Source organism: Nerophis lumbriciformis, linkage group LG04, assembly GCF_033978685.3.
Source record: "Nerophis lumbriciformis linkage group LG04, RoL_Nlum_v2.1, whole genome shotgun sequence".
In the NCBI taxonomy this organism is placed as follows: domain Eukaryota; kingdom Metazoa; phylum Chordata; class Actinopteri; order Syngnathiformes; family Syngnathidae; genus Nerophis; species Nerophis lumbriciformis.
In genome coordinates this window covers 41,716,491-41,737,143 of record NC_084551.2, presented here as the reverse complement: position 1 = coordinate 41,737,143, position 20,653 = coordinate 41,716,491, and the positions used below count along the sequence as shown (strand labels likewise).

At 39.7% G+C, this 20,653-nt stretch overlaps 1 protein-coding gene across 11 annotated transcripts in view; it reads left to right on the top strand.

The window, feature by feature from the left end:
• The window catches only part of LOC133602392 (ATP-dependent translocase ABCB1-like), a 129,554-nt gene that overhangs the window by 17,920 nt on the left and 90,981 nt on the right, over positions 1-20,653 (top strand). For 8 of the 11 annotated variants that reach the window (XR_009814879.1, XM_061955581.1, XM_061955608.1 and 5 more), the window contains exons 2-4: positions 7,143-7,266; positions 7,397-7,460; positions 7,562-7,643. The exons of 1 other annotated variant lie outside the window; for it this stretch is intronic. Coding sequence is in view for 9 of the 10 variants with exons in the window: in XM_061955581.1 (XP_061811565.1) it covers positions 7,399-7,460; positions 7,562-7,643 (144 nt within the window). In the remaining variant the exon portion in view is untranslated. Of the gene's footprint in view, positions 1-2,864; positions 2,909-7,142; positions 7,267-7,323; positions 7,461-7,561; positions 7,644-20,653 lie in introns of those variants that run through there. 2 more of the 11 variants (XM_061955588.1, XM_061955589.1) reach the window with 2 other exon arrangements.

Sequence of the window (20,653 nt, the reverse complement as noted above, 5' to 3'; positions counted from 1 at the left end):
CGAGGGAGTCCTTGAGAGTGCTCCCCCAGGTGATTCCCTTGTTCTACTGGGGGACTTCAACGCTCATGTTGGCAACGACAGTGAAACCTGGAGAGGCGTGATTGGGAAAATGGCCGCCCGGATCTGAACCTGAGTGGTGTTTTGTTATTGGACTTTTGTGCCCGTCACAGACTGTCCATAACAAACACCATGTTCAAACATAAGGGTGTCCATATGTGCACTTGGCACCAGGACACCCTAGGCATCAGTTCCATGATCGACTTTGTAGTTGTGTCATCGGATTTGCGGCCTCATGTTTTGGACACTCGGGTGAAGAGAGGGGCGGAGCTTTCTACCGATCACCACCTGGTGGTGAGTTGGCTGCGATGGTGGGGGAGGATGCCAGACAGACCTGGCAGGCCCAAACGCATTGTGAGGGTTTGCTGGGAACGTCTGGCAGAGTCTCCTGTCAGAGAGAGTTTCAATTCCCACCAGCGGAAGAACTTTGAACATGTCACGAGAGAGGTGCTGGACATTGAGTCCGAGTGGACCATGTTCAGCACCTCTATTGTCGAGGCGGCTGATTGGAGCTGTGGCCGCAAGGTAGTTGGTGCCTGTCGTGGCGGTAATCCTAGAACCTGTTGGTGGACACCGGCATTGAGGGATGCCTTCAAGCTGAAGAAGGAGTCCTATCGGGTTCTTTTGGCACATAGGACTTCTGAGGCAGCGGACAGGTACCGAGAGGCCAAGCGGGGTGCGGCTTCAGCAGTCGCAGAGGCAAAAACTCAAACATGGGAGGAGTTCGGGGAAGCCATGGAAAACGCAGTCACTAATACAAAAGTATTATCAAGTAATTATGTAAAGAATATTAACAATTGACTTCAGGACAACATATGAGGCCACTAAAATCGCCAAACAACTCTAGTCTTTGGGCAGGAGTAAAACAACTTCTGTTACTTGTCTCAAAAATTGTTTTGGAGTTCCTTGGTCTGTAGTCATCACTTCGACCTTCCTGACCAAACTGTCGATCAGGGGGAATGTGGCGGTGACCATGGCCATAGGCCAGTAGTTACGAGCAGCTTGCTTGTCCTTGAGGAGAACTAGATCTCGTACTTGAAGATTTCGCCGTGACATTTTCCATTTCTGTCTCTGTTGCAAAGAAGGAAGGTACTCCCTGCTCCATCGGCTCCAAAACTGGTTTGCAAATGCTTGCACTTGCTTCCATTGTTTGGTGTAAAAGTTAAAGTTAAAGTACCAATGATTGTCACACACACACTAGGTGTGGCGAAATTATTCTCTGCATTTGACCCATCACCCTTAATCACACCCTGGGAGGTGAGGGGAGCAGTGAGCAGTAGCGGTGGTCGCGCCCGGGAATCATTTTTGGTGATTTAACCCCCAATTTCAACCCTTGATGCTGAGTGCCAAGCAGGGAGGTAATGGGTCCCATTTTTATAGTCTTTGGTATGACTCGGCCGGGGTTTGAACTCACAACCTACCGATCTTTGGGCGGACACTCTAACCACTAGGCCACTGAGTAGTAAAGGTCCTTCTCTGTGAATTCTCCGGGTGGAGGTGGAGCTCCTGCCTTTTGTGTTAGGAGCATTGATGGTGAAAGAATGAAGGGTTTTTGTGGATCTATGGATACCGGTAGAAGTGGTCGTGCATTTATAATTGCAGTGACCTCCGCCATCAGAGTGCAAAGGACTTTGTGGGTTATACGAGTCCCATGCTGCAGTAACATTGAATCCAGGATTCTTCTTGCAATCCCGATCATTTTCTCCCAGGAGCCTCCCATATGGGAAGCGTGTGGTGGGTTGAATTTCCAAATGCACTGCTGTTCACTGAGAAACTTCTGCACTGCCTTGTTCATTCCAAGCTCTTTGCATGCTCCCGTAAAGTTAGTGCCACAATCAGAATGGAGTTGATTTGCCGGACCTCGAAGCGTGAAAAAATGCCTGAGGGTTGTTGACGCAACTTGAAGTGTCCATAGACTCGATTAACTCGATATGAACTGCTTTCGAACTAAGACAAGTGAACATCATGGCCCACCACTTGCTCTCTGCTAGTCCTCCTCTGGTACGTCTGGTTAGGACAGACTAGGGTCAAAAACATCAACTCCCACATAAGTAAAAGGAGAACAAGATTTAAGAGGTTCCGGAGGCAAATTAGCCATTTGTTGTTCTTGAACCTTCCCTCGAAGTCTATGACAGATTGTGCATTTGTGAAGAATTGAGTTGATTAAAGACCGACCACCTAGAATCCACAATCCTGCTGCTCTGATGGCTCCTTCGGATCCACAATCCTGCTGCTCTGATGGCTCCTTTGGTAAAATGACGGCCTTGATGTTTTACCTGCATATGGTGGTGGCGCGTGAGCAACACAGAGATGTGGCTTTTCTTGGGGAGGATTACAGGATTATTTTCTAAAAGTGTGATTTCAGCGCACTTTAGTCTACCTCCCACACAAAGTTGGGTTGACTTTCAACAAAGGGCTGTTTCTTGAAACTGGCTTGTTTTCTTGTAAAGCTAAAAGCTCTTCTGAGAAGGCTGCATTTTGTGCTGCCCTCAGAATAATATCTTTAGCTTGGGCCATTTCATCTGCAGTGCGTGGTTGGTGACATTTGTGCCAGCCTTCGCATCCATCTTTTTGATTTGACCTTTTGTATGCTTGTGCGACGTGGATGAGGAATGCCACACTCCTCGCCAAGGAAGTGAATGTGGAAAATCGTTGGAAGCAATCTGGCTTAAGTATCTGATGTTCCAGGTAAGTAGCGCAGGTCTGCACTTGTGGTCAGATTTCAGAGTCATTATCTGGTCCAATGAGGTTTGAGCTCAAACCTTTCACTGGTTTGTGTCGTCTTTGCAGATGTCTTCATCAAGGAATGCAGGGCCGATAAACCAAGATGTTTGTCCAAGGCTTGATACAGGTAAGGATCTTGACGCATGATCTGCAGGGTTTTCCTCCGTGCACACATAGTTCCATTTATCGGGATTTGAAGATTGACGAATACGCTGGACTCTGTTATGAACGTAGGTGTAGAAAAGTTTTTTCACATTGCAAATGTATCCAAGCGCTACCTTACTGTCCGCGTCGAAGCAAACTTCATCGAACTTGAGGTCCAGCTCATCTTGGATGAGATCTGCCATCTCTACCGCTAGCACAGCAGCACAGAGCTCCAGCCTTGGGATGGTAGGTTCAGACTTGGGTGCCAACTTGGCCTTACCCATCACAAATCCGACTTCGGCTTTTCTATCTTCTTGGACCATTTTCAGGTAAGCCACAGCGCCAATGGCCTTGCAGGATGCATCTGAAAACACGCACAACTCTGTGAGCACCGCATTGCAGAGTGACTTTGCAGTGTACCTGCATGGAATATGAATTGTATTTAAGCCTTGAAGAGACTCTCTCCAAATCTCCCACTTGTTCTTTTTGGCTTCTGGCAGGGGTGTGTCCCAGTCTGATAGCTCGGAGATAAGTTCTCTGAAAAGGGATCTTCCCTGAATCGTGACAGATGCGAGCATTTCTAGGGGATCAAAAACACTGTTTACAGTAGACAAAATACCACGTCGAGTTGTTGGTGATGCGAAGTATGTGAATGTGTCTGATGTAATCTCCCAGAGCAACCCTAAGCTCCGTTGTGTGAAGTCTCCACTCAAATCTAAGTCTTTGACCACAGGGGCACAATCTTGAGGGGAGAAGGCTTTAGTGACTTCCTCAGAGTTTGATACAAACTTGTGCAAGCAAAGGTTCGACTAGGCGAGTGAACACTTTGTCCGTTGGAGCAGGTCAATGGCTTCACCTTCAGATGGTAGGGATACCAAGCCATCGTCCATATAAAAGTGCCTTTCCACAAACTTGACAGTATCAGCTCCGTGCTGGTGTGCACCTTCCCTGATGGCCTTTCGCAGCCCATAGATTGCCACGGCAGGAGATGGTGTGTTGCCCAACATGTGGACCCTCATGCGATACTCAATAACTGGCTTACTGGGATCGTTTTCCTGATGCCACAAGAAACTTAGGAAATTTCTGTGATCTTCATGCACCAAAAAACAATGAAACATCTGCTGGATGTCTGCCATAATCACAACCCTTTCCTTCCGAAAGCGCAGAGGATCGCCCAGCAAGTGTCGGGTCCTGAGAGTAGCACATCATTGAGGGAAATACTTGCGTGTTGGACGCAGGTTTTCGTGGATGGTATACACCAAAGGATGGCAAATACCAGCACTCTTCATCTTTCCTCAATGGCGGTGCTACCTCTGCATGCTTGTTGGTTATGAGCTTTTCTATGAATGTGACATACTGTTCCTGCATTTCCGGTTTCCTTTAGAGGGTTCGTTGAAGTGACATGAACCGCTTGATTGCCTGGTCCTTATTGTTTGGCAAACGTTGACGTGGTTTTTTTAAATGGGAGTGGAGCCACACAATTGTTGGATCCATCTCTGTAGGTGTGAATGTCCATGATCTTTAGAAACAGGAGGTCATGCATTGATGGAGCGGGTTTGTTGTCATGTTCAGTTTGGTTGAAAACTGTCGATCCCAGCATCCTTTCTTGTGATTTGCAGGACTTTCGAACGAATACCGGAAGTCAACCAACAGGAAGTAATTTAGCGGAAGTGACATCATCTAACTGCTGTTTGCCGATTATAGCATACAATAAATATAAACAACTTTAGCTCCAAATTAAAGCATTGCAGTCACTAATACAAATGTATTATCAAGTAATTATGTAAAGAATATTAACAATTGACTTCAGGACAACACAATCACCAAGTCCAATGCAAAGTGTCGGATGCAGTGGTGTAAAGCACGTCGCCACTGGACTCTAGAGCAGTGGAGACGTGTTCTCTCGAGTGATGAGTCACGCTTTTCCATCTGGCAATCTGATGGACGAGTCTGGGTTTGGAGGATGCCAGGAGAACGGTACATTTCGGACTGCATTGTGCCGAGTGTGAAATTTGGTGCAGGAGGAATTATGGTGTGGGGTTGTTTTTCAGGAGTTGGGCTTGGCCCCTTAGTTCCAGGCCCAGGGGCCAGATCTGGCCTGCAAACACCTGGAAATGATGTGTCAATAAAGTACTTAATATTTGCTCACTAAAGGTAATGGATTTTTTTCATTTTGACAGAAAAAATATATGTACTGCTTGAAATTGCATGCATTTAAACTTAAATAGTATCCATTATTGCAACAAATATTCCAGTATATTATCATACTTTCCAAACATTTTTTGTCTTAATAAAAATAAATACTTAAATATCTGCTTGACTTATGATTTTACAGCAAACTACCCATCAAATTATTTAAAATGACAATACATTTTACGGTGTTCTTTACAGCGTATTACTATAAATTGCGTAAAAATTCTGGCGCATCGTCAGGATTGTACCACCTATGCCTCAATTTGAGCCAGGAAATACCCTGATATATTAACGTTGTTGCCCTAGGAGAAACTGGGTAACACATGGCACACTGACAAAGCTTAACCTATTGTTACTATAATAACAATCTACAAAGGTTAATACAGTTTGCTTCTGCTTTCTTTTGTATTTCAAGTTATCATTACGCTTTTGTATTGTTGCATTTAAAACAATTGTATTGTTGATAATAGAGGTAATTATTGTTATTATTCATTATCAATAGTGCTATTTCTTCAGCATTGTCCACCACATGTTCTCAATGGAGTTTAAGTCAGGACTTTAGGAAGGCCATTCTAAAACCTTAATTCTAGCTTGATTTAGCCATTCCTTTACCACTTTTGACATGTGTTGGGGTCATTGTCCTGTTGGAACACCCAACAGCTCCCAAGGCTCAACCTCCGGGCTGATGATTTTAGGTTGTTCTGAAGAATTTGGAGGTAATCCTCCTTTTTCATTGTCCCATTTACTCTCTATAAAGCACCATTTCCATTGGCAGCAAAACAGGTTCAGAACATAATACTAACACCACCATGCTTGATGGTAGAAATGGTGTTCCTGGGATTATAGGCCTCACCTTTTCTCCTCCAAACATGTTGCCGAACAGCTCAGTTTTTGTTTCATCTGATGGACAAAGATAAGACCTTCTGGAGGAAAGTTATGTGGTCAGATGAAACAAAAATTGTTTGGCCACAATAGCCAGCAGTATGTTTGGAGGATAAAAGCTGAGGCCTTTAATCCCACGAACACCATTTTACCGTCAAGCAGGGTGGTGGGAGTATTATACTCTGGCCCTGTTTTGCTGCCAATGGAACTGGTGCTTTACAAAGAGTAAATGGGACAATGAAAAAGGAAGATTACCTACAAATTCTTCAGGATAACCTAAAATTATCAGCTCGGAGGTTGGGTCTGGGCGCAGTTGGGTGTTCCAACAGGACAATGACCCCAAATGCACGTCAAAATTGGTAAAGGAATGGCTACATCAGGCTAGAGTTAACGTTTTAGAATGGCCTTCCCAAAGATCTGACTTAAACGTGTGGACATTGCTGAAAAAACAAGTCCATGTCAAAAAACCAACAAAGTTAGCTGAACTGCACCAATTTTGTCTAGAGGAGTGGTCAAAAATTCAACCAGAAGCTTGTGGATGGCTACCAAAAACGCCTTATTGCAGTGAAACTTGCCAAGGGACATGCAACCAAATATTAACATTTCTGTATGTATACTTTTCAGGAGACCCATAATAAATTAATTAAAGAACCAAACTTCATTAATGTTTTTTGTGACCAACAGGTACAGTATGTGCTCCAATCACTCTATCACAAAAAAATAAGAGTTGTAGAAAATATTGGAAACTCAAGACAGCCATGACATTATGTTCTTTACAAGTGTATGTAAACTTTTGACCACGACTGGATATATATATGTATACACACACACACACACACACACACACACACACACACACACACACACACACCCACACACACACACACACAGAGCTCGCCCCCGGCCAAATGTTTTTAACCCGCTGCGGCCCCCGAGTCAAAAAGTTTGGGGACCCCTGCTCCAATCTAAACCCACATAATATGTGTCCCTACTTCTCCAATCGTCTGAACACATGCACATTTCATCCTGTAGAATGAGATGTCCTTAGACCCCGAATAAACCTTGAGCAAGTCACCAAACTCTGCACTGCACTGTAGGTCACCAATAATGACTTTAATGCCTTAATATGTCCACATCAACAGAAGTGTTCCAATGAAGCCATATGAGAAGCAGGAGGAGGAGAAAGGGTGTGTGCAGTGTGTGAGCGAGCCAACTCTGTCACACACTGGAGCCTGAACATCAGGTGCAAAGGACAGAGGGACTCAGGTATGGTTCTGCTTTATTTGGTCAACTGAGACTCCTTTGATGTGTTTTTTTTTCCAGATAGGACTACTAACATTTTCTTAATGTGAAACATACAAATATATCAACCTGCATCTTTCCATAATACGATTAGGCATGGCTGAAACAGACACGTTTCGAAAAGATGCAACAGACTGCCAACAATATATTTGTTTAAGGTAATATTTTGGAACTTCATAAAACTAGGGTCAAATTACATTGCACCAAAATCAAATATAGGACATAGAAAAATAAATGGATTGCACTAATGATTTCCCAGGGATCTCAAAAATGAGGCTGACAAAGATAAAAAGACAAAAGACCAAACACCAACAGTCCCCAAAGTTGGCCCTATTGAAGTGGTAAGTTATTTTTCTGCATTCCTTCACATCATTATTGTGATTTTACTTTTTAGTTTACATGCACACAAAATTCCTGTATTTATCGGAATATTGAAAGTTTAGTTTTAGTTAAGTCTTTATTTAAAGGGACAATGCAAATGAACAGGCATGTGATTTTTCCATCTATAGTCGGAAATCCGTCTTTTTTATCTCTGTAAAAATATAAAAAAATATTTGCTGTTTCCTTTTTTTCCCCCCGACCTACAATGTGTGTTAAAATCTTGATCAGTCTCTTTGCCATACCTGCTAACAACTACGGTTTTCCCGTAATGAGTACGGTTTTTGATCATCCATTCCGGTTTACGGCTGCAGTGGTAAAAACTAAGTTTTTTCCATTAAAATTATTAACTTAAAAATCGAAGCTACATAGCAAATTTCCCAGTACCTTTGCTACTTTTTAAACAAGTAGCGATTTCCGTAGCTTAGCTATTTTTAGACCCATGTAGCGGTTAGCTAAGTTACATGCTAGTGCAACTCCACGGGCAGGGGACAACATATACAAGAAAAATCAATGATGATTGGTTGGTTTACGTATAAGGTTTACTATGATGATGCACGATTGGTTAAGATTAGGGAAAAATATTACAAACAGGCCAATCAGAAGCAAGATAGGGTGGGTCATCGAATTAGGAAGGTAAATCAGAACAGACACGTACATCCCAAATGACGCCGAGAGAGTCGGAGAAGAGAAGAGGGAATATGCAAGTAGACGATTTATATATTAAAAAAACTAGTGGAAGATGGCAGAGAAATTTTCTTCCTTAGATTATTTTTTTAGATGACGTCCAGGAAACCCACAATGCGTTTACTTGGCCACATTAGACAAATGTATGCGTCTGGATAAAACAATGCCCAAAAACATTCATTTTCGTTGTTTTTCACTGCTCTCAACATGGCAGATATGGAATACACATTTAAGAACGCACATGATTGTGGCAGATATGTGATGACTTTAGCTACAGTATAGCCTGTCTAAATGCTAAATTTAATTTTTGTTGGTGTTTTAGAACAAGACAGTAGCTAACATGTTGTTCATTATTTTACAGTTTATATTTTGACATTGAATAGTTGAATCATTTTGAAACATTAACAACATGACTGCAAGATATTTGTTATGTCATGCTTTAAAGGGGAACATTATTACAATTTCAGAATGGTTAAAACCATTAAAAATCAGTTCCCAGTGGCTTATTATATTTTTCGAAGTTTTTTTCAAAATTTTACCCATCACGCAATATCCCTAAAAAAAGCTTCAAAGTGCCTGATTTTAACCATCGTTATAAACATCCGTCCATTTTCCTGTGACGTCACATAGTGAAGCCAACACAAACAAACATGGCGGAAAGAATAGCAAGCTATAGCGACATTAGCTCGGATTCAGACTCGGATTTCAGCGGCTTAAGCGATTCAACAGATTACGAATGTATTGAAACGGATGGTTGTAGTGTGGAGGCAGGTAGCGAAAACGAAATTGAAGAAGAAACTGAAGCTATTGAGCAATATCGGTTTGAACCGTATGCAAGCGAAACCGACACTACAGCCAGCGACACGGGAGAAAGCGAGGATGAATTCGGCAATCGCCTTCTAACCAATGATTGGTCTGTGTTTGTTTGGCATTAAAGGAAACTAACAACTATGAACTAGGTTTACAGCATATGAAATACATTTGGCAACAACATGCACTTTAAGAGTGCAGACAGACCAATTTTCATCAATTAATATATTCTGTAGACATACCCTCATCCGCGCTCTTTTCCTGAAAGCTGATCTGTCCAGTTTTGGAGTTGATGTCAGCAGGCCAGGGAAACTAGGGTCGATAGGGGGTTTAGCTCGCTCGTCTGCAGGAACAAACTGCCGCCATTGCTTGCCGTGCTACCGAGGTCCTTTGTCCCTGAATTGCTCACACACTCCGGCAGATTCAATGAGGGTCTGGCGGCAGATTTCTTTGACTTTATCGTTGGAAATGCATCTGCTTTGAGTGTCGCAGGATATCCACACATTCTTGCCATCTCTGTCGTAGCATAGCTTTCGTCGGTAAAGTGTGCGGAACAAACGTCCAAATTCTTGCCACTTTCTCATCTTTGGGCCACTGGTGCAACTTGAATCCATCCCTGTTCGTGTTGTTACACCCTCCGACAACATACCGACGAGGCATGATGTCTCCAAGGTACGGAAAACAGTCGAAAAAAAGGAAAATAACAGAGCTGATTTGACTCGGTGTTTGAGAAAATGGCGGATTGCTTCCTAATGTGACGCCACGTTGTGACGTCATCGCTCCGAGAGCGAATATTAGAAAGGTGTTTAATTCGCCAAAATTCACCAATTTAGAGTTCGGAAATCGGTTAAAAAAAAATATGGTCTTTTTTCTGCAACATCAAGGTATATATTGACGCTTACATAGGTCTGGTGATAATGTTCCCCTTTAAATCACAAATGGCTAATCAGATAAAGGAAGTTATAGAATAAACATTGTTTGTACTCTATGATGTTTGCATGATTTTTGCATTTGGAGCAGTTAGAAGTAGGGAGTCGAAGACACAGAAATTGGCTATAAAATCCAAGGCAGATTCTACTAAAGCAGAAACAAAAAGGGAAATGCAAGCTGCTAAGACATTTGCCAGGAAGGCTCATGTCAGAGCCATCAAAGCAAAAATGCCAAAGTAATGTGTGAATGAACCAAAGTAATGTGTAAATAATGTAAATAACTAGATGAACCATCAGTGGCTGTGAAATGAACACTAGTAAGGTTGTAAATAATGTATATAATAGGCTAACCCATGTGGTTCCTGTGGATGTGAACACAAGTTGTAATTACTGTAGTGACTGTAACAGACATTGTGATTAATTTGGATGAATTCGGTATGTATTTGTGTAAACTCTGTTGATAATTTTTTAATTCTTTAAACACTAAAACATCTTTAAATGGTGCTTTTTTTTGTGCAAATTTTTAAAATTAAGCTCAAAGACAGATATGTTCTGCACCCAATTATAGCTAAACGGCTAGTTTACATCTGCAGTTCCTGTTAATAAGAATACAATATGCAATAACATGCAATCAAATTACAACAATAGCAATATACTTTCGCATGTAATCAAATAAGAACAGTCAGAAAAGGCCCTCTCATTGAAACTGACCCACGCGCACACACGTACAGCATCATACTTGTACATTACAACTAGGGCTGCAACTAACAACTAATTTGATAATCAATTAATCTGTCGATTATTACTTCATTTAATCGATTAATAATCGAATAAAAGAGACAATGAATAATAGCATGAAATATTCCAGCACCTTCATAACGTTGAGTTATACTAAAGCGTCACTCAAATCTAAATATATTTATATAGCTTTATCGGCCCGGCTACATTGATCCATAATGAAACGAACCTGAGATATTTCTGTCCGTTACGTTTATTTCGAAATTGGTAACCATGCAACAAAGGGATAACGTTAATGTTACTCACAAAAAAGCTGAACTCATGAATGCTTGTTGTGACTCAAAACAACACAGAAAATGCACTCTCCAAGAAGTTCCTAACACTCTAAAAGTTAAGACACAACAGTTGCTGCTTCGCTTCCTTAAAAAAAATCTCCTCGTTAACAAAATATTAAAAACACACAAAGACGGACACAACGGATCAATGTACCCGGACTATGGACTTAAAAAGTTACTTACCGTGAGTTCTTCCCTTCATCCATGGCTCCCACGTTTCCTCTTCAGGTGCTCCTGAAGCAATGTTGTACTCCCGTGCCATTTTACAGGAAACGGTCTTCTTTGAAGCCTTTAAAGTAAAGTGTTCCCACACTTTTGACGACTTAGGTCGTACACTTTTCTCCATTGAAGCAATAACCTCAAGATGTTTCTCCGCTGAACTATCCGTACTGTTTTCCTCCGCCATTTTTCGAATGTTTCCAGGCAACGGAGACGGCGTCGTCACGTGAGCTGCACATGACACATCATTGGCTGGCTTACTGCCACCTCATGAGACGTAGCCTCGGTTTATAAAAAAATAAATACAAAAATTTAAAAAACGTAGCCTCAGCGCATGCGCATAGCATAGATCCAACGAATCGATGACTAAATTAATCGCCAACTATTTGTATAAACGATTTTAATCGATTTAATCGATTAGTTGTTGCAGCCCTAATTACAACCACACCTCTCATTTACATCATCACACTGCAACAATGCATTCTGTCTTTCACATGTTATAATTCGTAAACACTAACCATACATTCAAATTGTAAACACTAACCATGAATTGAAAAGATACATTTCATAGCTCATAATAGAATGTTCTCATACATGAATATAATACACATTAAGTTGTCATGTGGGGTCTAACATACAGTGGTGCCTACCTCAGTGTCCGTGTGAGCAGCTTTGATTGCTCCAAAGCCACTTTTTAAGTTCTACTGTGAGTGGAGAATAGTCTGTTTGACTTCTCAGGTCTATTGTGAGGCTGTTCCATTGTTTTATCGCTTTATATTAAAAGGCTGATTGTACAAAATATATTTTTTTTTTCGGAGTATGTTACACTTCCCCCTGGTGTAGGCTCGTCTCTTTCTAGTTGTCACAGCAGATGTGAACTGGACAAAGTGCTTAAATGGCGCTTGTGCAGTGTTGTTTAAGATTCAATTCGTACTTATGCAAATCATTGAATGTTGTCATAATTTACCAGTCTGTATTTTTGAAGGACTAAAGAGTGATGGGGTTGTTGTGGTTTTCGGTCGGGGATTTTGAGCGATTGTTTCCCCGCCTTCCGCCCAATTGCAGCTGAGATAGGCCCCAGCACCCCCCGCGACACCGAACGGGACAAGCGGTAGAAAATAGATGGATTGATGTTTGTGCAAGGTGTCCAATTTTACTTGTCTGCGACCAACATGTTATACAATAATTAAAACAAGACACAATCGTTGCAATCAAATAAGTTAGAACTGCTTCTAGTTTTAGCAAATTCTTGAAACATTTGATCATTTTTGCTGTATGTTGTAGGGTTGTCCCGATACCAATAATTTGGTAACGGTACCAAAATGCATATCGATACTTTTCGATACTTTTCAAAGTAAAGGGAATTAGAAAATATTTCAATATTGTCTTTATTTTAACAGAGAATCTTACAATACAATAAACATATATTTCCTATTGCACTCAAAGAACAATTTTAGAAGGTTAAAATATAAATTAAAGGGCATTAAACACATTGGGCTTTTCTTGTTGCACTTTACAATTTTCCATATTACATATACCGTATTTTCCGCACTATGAGGCGCACTTAAAAACCTCCAATTTTGTCAAAAGCTGACAGTGCGCCTTATAATCCGGTGCGCCTTATATATGGACCAATATTGAGCCTCCAACAGGTAAAAGTTTCAATCAATCAATCAATCAATTGCAACTACGGTAAGCAGCCATCCCCGTAGAAGAAGAAGAAGCGTGCGGTGCATGCTGGGATATATGACTGCACGAGGCGTGCCATTTCATTTCCATTTGTTTATGTAAAGACCCCAAAATGGCTCCTATTAAGAGACACGCGTACGACGCAGAGTTTAATCTTAAGACGATCAGTCACGCAGTAGAACATGGAAATAGAGCAGCAGCGACACTGACTCGATTAATGACGACTTCGACGAGACCATGCCCAACTGTTTCATTTGGACACTGAAGAAGAAGAATTCGAGGGATTCGTGGATGAGGAATAACTTCATAAAGTGAGCTTTACATGTTTATTTTGTGTGTTGTGTTGTGTGACATTAACGTTTGAGCAACGTTGAGTTATTGATATATTGTTATTGCTCTGCACTATTTAGAGTGTTACTATATTGTGATTGCACTAACGTTTGATTTACCGTAACAGTATCACTGTTTTTTATGTGTTTATTGAATCAGGGAAAAGTTCCCCTTTACTATGTGGTATAAATGTTGCACTACATGTTATACCTTGCTGTGTTAAAAGATAAACAAAACACCACGTCACTGACTTTACCTCGGGGAAAAGAATAAAACAGCTGTTTATTCACTTTGGGAGTGAACAGAGTTGCCAGAACGCTGGTTTGTAATCTATTAATAAAGTTTAACTGACCTATCTGACTGTTTTGTTGACATTTCCTTTAGCGCAGCTCCATCTAATGGATGCATAACGTAGCCCCAGCCTCTACTGTAGCGTCTATTCTATGCGCCTTATAATGCCGTGCGCCTTATAATGCGGTGCGCCTTAAATATGAACAAAGTTTTAAAATATGCCATTCATTGAAGCTGCGCCTTATAATCCGGTGCGCCTTATAGTGCGGAAAATAAGGTAGTCTGCCATAATCAAGAATTAGGTTAGAATATAATAAAAAGCTTTATTCACATTATATTAAATGCTTCAAGATTTATGGTTGCCTATGCTGGTCTGTGCTTTAAGAAAAATACAATTATTAGTAGGTACTAAAAACAAAACTATGGATAAATGTACCCAGATAAGCCATGTAGCAAGTAAACCACACATTTGTTAAAGATAAAACACAAATTGTAGTAATTTGTTACAAAATTCTGTAATTTCACTTGCATTAGTTGACGTTAGATGGGTCTTAACTCCGCTAATATTTGGCATCAATCCAAGCAGCTGTGGGTACGTCGTCTACGTATCTCCATGTGCACAGCAGGGGAGCTGGTTAACTCATGAGAGTAGTGTATGTGTGTTTAAGTGAATAGCAACTTGTTGTCTGAGTGACCTCAGTTAGTGAGTGGGCGAGTAAAGAGAGAGAGAGAGGTAGTGCGTGCATTGCGCAGTATAGTGACGAATGGGTCTGGTTATGTCCTGCAAAACTAATAATAAAGCAACAAAATTGTCACATATCGATGGCCTCGTCATTCTGACCTGAAAGGGGAGCTTAGCAGACCCATTGCCGGTTAAAGTGAAGGTTGTTACCCCCGATAAAAACATCGACCCTGAAGGGAACAACTGCCCTGTGCACCTCTACTACGGTCTGCACCGGCGCAGAACAGCAGGACAAGTGTAACAACAACATTATTACCTGTCACTGTTTAAACTCCTTGTGCTGATCTTATTATTTAAAAGTTTACCTAAGTTTAAAGCAATGATGGTAATACTAATCGCCACATTTAGCGAGGTGTGTTTTAAAGCAACACTTGAAGCGATTTGCTTCCTTGTTTAAAGCGTCACGCTTATCTTTGTTTTTTAAGCCCAAATACCTCCATATTGCGCTTCACGCACACTCTTTATTAACCAGTAGAATTGTCGTTTTTTGCCATTCTTCCTCTCCAAGATGTTATTGATTGTATGCACTTTGTGTGTGCGTTTTAAGACACTCAACATCATGCGCCTCGGCTCTGTAGTGACCACTGCACAGCGGCCTTCAAATGAAAGAACGGTACAGGTACTTTTCAAAGGCTGTATAGTAACGATTTCAATCAATTAGTATTGTGGTACTTTATTAGTACCGGTGTAAAGTACAACCCTATTATGTTGTACTTGAGATTCTGGCACATCTGTTTGATATGTTGGGTCTAAAGTGATACGCAGGTAGCGATATTCACTGACATTTTTTTATTATTTCCCCTTTTACAGTTATATTTGGAAAGGATGATATTTTATATTTGTTAACAAAATACATTGTTGCCGTTTTTTAATGTTTAATGTGAGACAAGAGTCATGTAGCCATCTTGCCAACTTCCCCATGGCTGCTGTAAGTATATTGACAACCGTTTCAGCGTCTTTTCCCCAAGTATAAATAACCATGTCATCTGCATGCATCTGGATATTAAGTTAACATCCTCACATACAGATGGCAGGTTGTTTGTATACAGGGAGAACAGAAGGGGGCCGATGTTAGAGCCGTGTTGGCAGCCCAATATCAGTAGCAGTGATACTGGATGTACTGTTTTCGATACAGACATATTGGGTCCAACCAGTTAAGTATGACTTAATCCAGGCCAGAGTATCTGTCGACTGTTTAAATGTTGTTTATTTTGTAAGTAACATGGGGTGACTGTATCGAATGTCTTGCGATGGTCTAAGACTATTGCGCCAACTACACCTTCCATCGTCCAGATGTTTTGTGAGTTGTTCAACGACCACTTTTTTATTGATTTTGATGTGAAAAGGAGAAGGCTATTTGGTCTTTAGTTGTTGATGTCTTGTTTATTTCCTGCTCTATGGATTGGATTATTAGTAGGTACTAAAAACAAAACTATGTATCATTAGCTGTTTTTAATGTGGTAGGAAAGAGGTTTTCAGTTATTGATCAATCAATGTTGTTATTTGAGCAGTGGTATATGTTTTTAGGAAGAGAGTGTCCAAACCGTGTATAACTCTAGACCGTAAGCTTCATAACGTGAAGAGGATATTGTTTACATTTGTTTCATTTGTTAATTCTAAACTTTGTCCTTTCTGATTAAAAGATAATTCACTATTTCAATAGCACTATGACAAGGATTTGTACATACCAGAAGACATTTTCATTAAAATGATTATTGATGTCCAGACTGTCTAACAGTAATGCCATTGATATTTGATATGATAGTGTTGTTCCTTGTTTGCCCTTTTCCAGTGAGTTTGTCAATGCTTTTCCATAACTATCTAATGTTCCCTTTTTTATCTTTGATTAATTATAAGTGAAAGTAAGACATGGCCATCAAGAGACAAGTGTACACCTTCTTCCGAACACCAATTCCGAAAAAAGTTAATTTTCCAAATTTTGAAAACCTGTTTCGAGCACCCATATGCCTGTGTTGAGCACCCACATGCCTGTATCATTCTGAAAAGAATGCATTTGTAAAAAATGCTTGCTTATGTTATTGTGCATGCTCACTCCTTATATTGGGTGAAGGATATTAATGTATTATTACTGTATCTTATGGAGTACATTTATGTAAGTACCGGAACAGGATTTTATTTTTAGCTCCAAGTATCTGAAAAACTTCAAGAGGCAGCTTTTGTTCGTGCAATTGTTCACAGGGTTTCCGCAGGTCATTAAAAAGCATCAACAGACATTAAATAGATTTGGAAAAATCTATTTTAATGGCATTAAAAAGTGTTAAATACGATGTCTAGAGGTATTAAAAAAAATCATACAAATATAGGCCTGGGTCGATAGTGAGTGAGTCAATTAATGGAACGATAACTTGAAATAAACTTGATAACATTGATACATTGCTATGTCTGTGTTTGTTTCTTTTCTTTGTCTCTGGCTTTCAAAATGGTCACAAGGGTCTCACTCTGCATCGCTCTCAGCACCTGAACACGCTTATTTGACAGTAGAATTAAATTAGCAGAGTGAAGCCTTTTGTCAGTCATCCACAATTTTGTTTTGGTTACTAACTGGCCGGACCGCTTGCTTATACACACAGAATGCACGGACATCACTCGCTAGTTGCGACTCGATTGTGAGAAGCACTGCTAAGTTGGAAAAAAAGATTATTACAAAGCCAAATGTCCTTGTGGAGGAATATTTCATTTTCAAACTGAATGAGCAACATGAGCCCATCAGCACAGACACATGAGCAAGTATGCTGTGATGACATTGGAAACAAAAAAAACCAACTATCTAACTTAGTTTTTCCAACTTGGGAAAAACTGCACTTCAAGATGTTAAATATTTATTGAAGGGCAATTTTTGCTAACATAATTTGAGAGTCAATTTTATTTGTATATGTTTGTTTACTTATTTAGGATAATTAAGTTATTGACCTTCCAATTACAATAGAAAATTAAAGCTGCAAGCAGCGATGGACGGGACCGACTTTGACGGCACATAAAATCCAAACCCGAGCAGTAATTAAAACTCTTTCGTCAACTTTTAATCAGAAGGGTTCAATCTTTCTCCTGTGCTAGTTTGAAGCCGACATGACAAAGGCGCTCAGAGGAGATAATGTTTGAAAAAAGGTGACCAGTTTTTACAAAACTTTTGTTTTGAAGGGGGAATTGCAAATTTCCTGTTGATTTTTGCCGAGGGTTGTCAATAAATGGAATGTAGGTCTAAGTGAGACCTACATAGAGGTTTTTGTTTCATGTCTCTAAGACATTCCTACTGGAAGTTACAGGCAGTTTTGTCTGAGTTTTCTTCCTAGGAGCAGTTGTGTCTGTATTTTCTTCATAGGGGGCGCTAGAGTGCAATTTTGAGTTTTTTTTTTTGTTTTTTTTTATTAGAGCGCAATTTTTGCCAGTCCTGATGTGTGTGTCCAGTTTGGTGAGTTTTGAAGCATGTTAAAGGAGTCAAACTACAGCTCAAAGAGGCAAAAGTGACTGTTTTTAGTAAACTTTTGTTTTGAAGGGGGAATTGCCAACTTTCTGTTGATTTTTGCTGAAGGATGTCAATGTATGAAATCTACGTCTAAGTCAGACCTACATAAAGGTTTTTGTTTCATGTCTCTACGACATTCCTACCGGACGTTACAAGCAGTTTTGTCTGTGTTTTTTTCTAGGGGGCGCTAGAGCGCAATTTTGAGTTTTAGGGTTTGTTTTTTTAATAAATTGCAATTTTCGCCAGTCCTGATGTGTGTGTCAAATATGGTGAGTTTTGAAGCATGTTAAGGGGGTCAAATTACAGCTCAAAGAGGCGGCCGGTATAATAATAATAATAAAACCTTACAATTTCAATAGGGTCCTCTGTCCCAAAGGGACATTGCGGTCCCTAAAAATCAATACAATAATGATAAACTTTGTTTATCGCATTTGAAAGGGTTATATGAGAACCATAACTTACTTAACTATTTATTTATGAGTTGTTTCGAACGTGCATGCAATACAATTACAATGTAATGCATCACATTGTTCCAGTTGTTTCATTACATCATGGAATAGGAAGAAGCAGAGCTTATTTAATCCTACCTCTTTTTGTTTCATAGCAGTTGTATCCCATTTATTTGTTCTCTATTTGTAACACAACAGTGAATAAATCAATGAGTAAACAAATTGATATATAGTAAGTAAATAAACAATCATTAAATAACATAAATAAATATTAAGACATATAAACATATACACAATAATTAAAGTTCTCATAAATAAATAGTTAATTTATGGTTAACCTAGGAGATGAATGAGATCATCTATTTTTTTTTTTTAAGTTTAAAGATGTTTATCAGGATTCTTCTTTTTTGTACTTTGTGAACACTTGTAGTTTCAAGAGTTTCTTAAACTGAATCATATTAGTACTTTGTTTGACTTCCTTGCTTAATCCATTCCATAAATTGATTCCACAGATTGATATGCAAAAGTTTTTTAAGTGTTTAAAAGCATACAGATGTTTAAAATTAGATATTTTTCTAAGATTATATTTCTCCTCTTGTTGAGACAAAGTGTTATATATTCTTGGTTAGCAGATTATAGTGTGCTTTGTACATAATTTTAGCTTTTTGTAAATGCACCAAGTCATTGAATGTCCATCCATCCATCCATTTTCTACCCGCTTATTCCCTTCGGGGGGGGTGGGGTACACCCTGGACAAGTCGCCACCTCATCACAGGGCGTCATTGAATGTCAATATTTTTTATTCAATAAATAAAGGGTTTGTATGTTCTCTATATCTAACATTATGTATTTTTCTAATTTATCTTTTTTTGTAACACTGCGAGTGAATGAAGCATACTTTTGTAGTTATTTCCCCATATTACTATACAATAACTCAGATATGATAACACCAGCGAGGAGTAGAGTATAGAGTTATTTTTGGTTCAGAACACATTTTACTTTATTCATTATTGACGTGTTTCTTGTTACTTTATGTTGTATATTTTTACATGAGATTTTCAGTTAATTTTATTGTTTATTACTATACTCCAAAATGTGTTTTCTTTCACCCTTTCAATATCTACTCTGTATATTTGTATTTGTGTATGACTTTCCCTTCTACTGTTAACGAATAACATTATTTTCGTTTTACTGAGATTCAAAGATAGTCTGTTTTTGTCAAACCATCTCTTTAATTTGTTGATTTTGTCTGTTATTATTTGTATTAGCTTTTGTGTCTTCTCTCCTGAACAAAACCCAGTTCCATCCATCCATTTTCTACCGCTTATTCCCTTTTGGGGTCGCGGGGGGCGCTGGAGCCTATCTCAGCTACAATCGGGCGGAAGGCGGGGTACACCCTGTGTCTTCTGCAAATAGGACTACCTTAAGTCCTTTGTGTGTGTGAGTAAATTATATTTTTATAGCGCTTTTATCTAGTGACACAAAGTGCTTTACATTGTGAAACCCATTATCTAAGTTACATTTAAACCAGTGTGGGTGGCACGAGGAGCAGGTGAGTAAAGTAGCTTGCCCATGGACACAACGGCAGTGACTCAGATGGCAGAAGCGGCAATCGAACCTGGAACCCCCAGAGTTGCTGGCACAGCCGCTCTACCAACCGAGCCACGCCGCCGCCCCACTTTTTAAAATGTTTACAAATATCATTTATATAAAGATTTATAAAATTTGGTCCTAGTTTCAATCCCTGGGGTATGCCACAAGATATATTCAACTCTGTAGATATATGTTCGCCTGTTTTCATGTTTTGCTTCCTGTTGGTCAAGTAGCTTCTTACCCATTTAAAGACCAACCCTCTGATGCTATGCAGTTCTAATTTGTTTATTAAGATTGTAGCTGAGATAGGCTGCAGCGCCCCCCGCGACCCCGAAGGGAATAAGCGGTAGAAAATGGATGGATGGAAGATATTATGATTAATTGTGTCAAATGCTTTTAAACATTGCAACTTTTCACGAGCTATTGTGTTGGTAATCTCTTCTGTTATTTCGATTAATGCCATTGATGTTGAATGATTGGCTCGGTATCCGTATTGGTTGTCTGTAAGTGTTTTATATGTACAGTTTGTATTTATGAATTTGTTAAACAGTTTTTCAATCATTTTAGAAAATTGTGCGATTAAGGAAATAGGTCTTAGCTTGTAAATTGGTGTTTGTCTCCAGTCTTATAAATCAGTACGACTTTTCTTATTTTCATTTTGTTTGGAAATTTGCCTG